This window comes from Lonchura striata, chromosome 3 (genome assembly GCF_046129695.1).
Source record: "Lonchura striata isolate bLonStr1 chromosome 3, bLonStr1.mat, whole genome shotgun sequence".
NCBI lineage: Eukaryota > Metazoa > Chordata > Aves > Passeriformes > Estrildidae > Lonchura > Lonchura striata.
Window position 1 is genome coordinate 51714303 of NC_134605.1, and position 4247 is coordinate 51718549.

General features: G+C 51.1%; 1 protein-coding gene across 1 annotated transcript; it reads right to left on the bottom strand.

The window, feature by feature from the left end:
• Positions 1-736: 736 nt before the first annotated feature.
• On the bottom strand, positions 737-3632 carry CITED2 (Cbp/p300 interacting transactivator with Glu/Asp rich carboxy-terminal domain 2). Its single transcript, XM_021553108.3, has 2 exons — positions 3380-3632; positions 737-2734 (listed from the first exon to the last, which is right to left on the bottom strand). The coding sequence occupies exon 2, from the start codon at positions 2725-2727 to the stop codon at positions 2005-2007; it is 723 nt and encodes a 240-aa protein (XP_021408783.1). The 5' UTR covers positions 2728-2734; positions 3380-3632; the 3' UTR covers positions 737-2004.
• Positions 3633-4247: the final 615 nt, after the last annotated feature.

A 4247-nucleotide genomic window follows, 5' to 3' on the forward strand; every position in this document is an offset into this window, starting at 1 on the left:
CAAAGAAAGACAAGTATCACTTTTCTCACCAGCTGGGGCAATCTTAGAAATAGTAATCACTTTAATTTCCCAGCTTGATTCAAAACACTGCTATTTACACTCCCATTGTGTGGTGATATCCTCCTGTTAACGTGACCAGGTTTAAAATTTAACTACATCCACCATGCTGTTTTTCTTCCTAATTCAGAAGACAAGGATTAAAAAGTAAGCAAAAAGAAGGCTCAGTGGTACTGCTCCTGTCGAACTTGGGAAGCGTGGCTAAACAGGATTACATGTATTATTAGGGTCCTGATCCCACAGCCCTCACCAAACTAATAACTTGTGCAGGAGCTTTGCCAAAGGCTGAGTGAAGGCAGAAGGCAGCAACAGTTGGCACTAAATGTCAGCTGCCTTAAATTAATGGGCATTTTTCTCTGAAATATTTTAAATAGACCTGTATGGATTTATGTCAGTGGCTTCAGTTGGCAACAACTTCTGGGGGAGAGGGGTCAAAGATGTCTCACTGTGGAGTACTTCAACGATATATTCCCCTTCTCCTAAGTCACTGGAAATGAAACAAAACTGGTTCCAGTGTCATGCAGATCTGGACTGATACAGCAATATCCTGTGTTACCCTGTGAGGTAAGAGAGAGGCAGAGGGTGACACCCACCACCCTCCCTTCCCATGTTACAAACACTTTTTACATAGCTCTTCCAGGTGAGATAATGAATATACAAAAGAACAAAGTCTACTATATAAATGAAAGCAGATTTATAAAATTACAAGTTTAATAGATAAATATAATAAATACTTTATGCATCATAACTCTGGACAACTACATTTAAAGCAAGTATGTTGGCAAGTCACGAAAAAAGTTGCGCCCTTGGCAACTTTATTTTTCAGAAAACCACACTGACAGGCATATTACAATGTAACGCATGAGGCTGTATGCTGTAAGTATGTTCAAATCCCGCTCACCTACCGAGTTCACCATGACATATATATGGGTGTAGTGTACTTTCTATCTTGGAATGTCTTTTTGCACACCAACACGGTTGTACAGATAGATGGTATGTTCTATTACCAGGGACAGTGGGGAAGAGTTTTGAAGAAAAATACTGGTAAATGACTTCTAGAAAAACTAAAGCATTTCTTAACTTTTTATTGACATTGGCAAATTAAAATAGAATAAATTAACAATATTTTCTCAAAAAAATGTTTTGTACAAAAATACTGTCAAAATTTCCTGAAAAGCTTTCAACACAGTAGTATCTTTTCATGTACTGAATAAACTATATTAGCACAGTGTCAAAACGCTGAAGACAGAAAAAAAAAAAAAAAATCTGTGAAATGTTTGCCACTAGTCAACATTCCATCCACACCATATTATTGTCTGTACATATGGGGGAGGGGGAATGGGTAGCAGACTTTTTAAGTAACAATATTACTTTTCCTGATCTGGAAAGGTTTGGCCCACATCTGTTAAGCTTCCAGTTTAGCGTATTCAGAAAAAAAAAATTAGTCTGCACTGCAATGCATAGTTAAAAATTAAGCAAGATGGCAGCTTTTGTGCAGTATTATCTGCCCTTCAAAGTTCATGCAACCAACTAATGCAATTTTTTTTCCCTGTTCACTCAAAATTTGAATGCAGTTCAAGTCATTGGAAATCATAGTTTACAAAATCCACAAGATTAAGCAATTTGCCAAGATTAATATCTAACAGTCCGGCACTGTGGGAATTCTGGGCATGTTACTGCGAGGAAATTAAGAGGGGGAGGTCGGGAGGGGGGCAACCAACATAAAAAGGCAGAGTTCGCTAGATATTATTACTACAGGAGGGGAAGTGAGTGACAAAGCTACAAAAAGAAAAAAAATGGCAGCGATTAAAAAAAAAAATTATACAAGCGCATAGTTGACTCTGCTTTCCAGATTCTCACCTTTTCAAGCCCTGAAAAGTGAGACACCGTGTCTAGGGGAATGTTTTCATTCGCACCGATAAAAGTCCTTTGTTTGTTTTAAATGAATCAGCAGCTCACCCTGCTGGGCTGCTGTTTGCAAACGAAGTCTGTCATGAAGTCAAACTCGTTCTGTCCCAACCACAGCTCGGGAAGCTCCTTGATGCGATCCAGCCCCATTTCGATGACTAAGGACATGAGGACCTCCTCGTCGATGAAGTCCGTGTCTATGACATTGGGCGGCAGCATTGCCGCGGGGACGTGGGGGACGGCGGGCGGCAAGCCGCTGCCGCCGCCGCCGCCGTGCTTGGGGTTGCAGTCCCTGAAATGCTGCTGGCTGCCGCCGTTCAGCTGGTGGCTACCGGGGTGCAAGTCCGGCATGTAGTGGCTGTGGGGGTAGGGGTGGTGGCTGAAGTACTGGTTGTTCAGCTTCTGGAGCTGCATGCTGGCGCTCAGCTGCCCTCCCGGGCTGGCGACGGGGGGGGCCATGAACTGGGAGCCGCTGAAGCGGGCGGGGGGCGGCATGCTGCCGGCCGGGTGCCCTCCGCTCACGCTGCCCGGTCCCATGGCGTGCCTCACCCCGCTGCTCGCGTTCATACTCCCAGCTCCGTAATGTATATGGTCGCCCATCAGGGCGCTGAAGGCGTGCTGCTGCGGCGGCTGCTGCTGCTGGTGGTGGTGATGGGGGGTGGGAAACTGCCCCATGCCCATCCGATGCGCAGGGTGGTGATGGAGCCCGCCGGATCCGTCGGGGAATCGCCCGTGGTTCATGGCCATCATGTGGTCTGCCATGGCTCACCTGGAAAGTTAGCGTGTGAATATATTAGGAAAATACACCCTCCTCGGACATCCAGCCGCCCTCTCTCGGACCAGCTGCATCTGCCTGGCCCTGGCAGAAACTACTTGGCTGGTCCTGCAGTCATCTCTCCTTCCCGGTGGAGGAAATAATAATAATTAAAAAAAAAAAATCTCCCAAAAATCTACAGTGGCTCCACCATGGAGTACAAAAGGAAAAATAAAAGGAGAACCCACGGAACGAAAATCGCGGTCCCCTCCGCTAATCCGGCGGGCAGCACGCCTTCCCACTCCAAATCGCGCATACCTATCGGCGGGGAGCGTCGCATTCGGCCACCGCCGCCGCCTCCCCGCACGCTCCGGAGCCGCCCAAGCCCCCCAGCTTCGCCCTCGAAGGCAGCGGATTCCCACGGCACTCTCGCTAACTTGCGGGGAACAAGCAAAGAATTGGCAAGTCCCACCTAGCCGCTGTCAGCAACTTTTGGAATTAAGTACCAATTATTTTGGTGAAAATACGGTAATGCACAGATAAGGACATGAAGCCAGGCAGCTGAGAAACACCTTTCCTCGCGTGTTTATAACAGTCACGTTTTTCCTGTTGCACACAAAAGGGACACCCGGCACCAGCCACGAGAACCGCCGCACTCACCTCCCGGCTTCTTTCTTCTTCTCCTTCAAAGGTGGCGGTGGAATCAGTCAGCGAGAGTCACCCAGCATAGAGAGGGCTTCTCCGGCTCCCTCTCCCCAGCGCTGACGTGACCGGCGCCGCGATCGCTGCCGCAGCCCCGGAGCTGGTTCTCGCCCCTCCGCGAGGCGCATCGGCACTTGCCAACAATGAGCTGTGCTCCTTACACGGCTTTGGCCGCGGCTAATATAGGATTTCAGAAGGGAGGAGCAAAACCCTTACAGGCAACCAGAAGTAAAACCTGGAGCAAGCGGGGCGGGGGGGGGGGGAGGGAAAAGGGGGGGAAGAAAAGGGAAAAAAAAAAAAAAAAAACAACCAACCCGAGCACCCAACACCCAGCGCGCGCGCGCAGGCAGCGGAGCACACGCGTGTTCGGAGACACGCGGGAAGGGGCCGGGCGGTCGGGAAGGCACCCGCGCACCCTGCGCTCAGCGCCTCCCCCGGGAACAAAGCGGGGCTCTGCGGCGGGAGCGGCACCCCGCGCACCCCTCGGCCGCTCTCCTGCCCACGTCCGGCCCCGCGCCCGGGCATCACCGCTGCCCCTTGCGCCCCGTCCGGTCGTGTCGCTGCAGCGCGGCGGCCGCCGACACGAGTGGGGCTGTCGCTCCGGCAGCGCTGCCCGGGCAGGGCGAGGTCCGTCCCTCCGGCGCCGCCGTGGTGCAGGTGCCCGGATCCGCCGGCGTGAGGCCCCAGTACCCGCGTGGGCGTCCATGGGGCCGGCCCCTCTCCCGGAGGCGAGATCCGAAATCCACCTTTTTCCACAAACACGGGCGCCGCATGCGGGAGGTGTATGTGGGAGGTGTATGTGGGGATACCGGCACGCTCCCCACTT

Excerpts from the sequence above, each read along its gene's own strand:
- CITED2 (XM_021553108.3), bottom strand. The coding sequence starts at position 2,727 with ATGGCAGACCACATGATGGCCATGAACCACGGGCGATTCCCCGACGGA.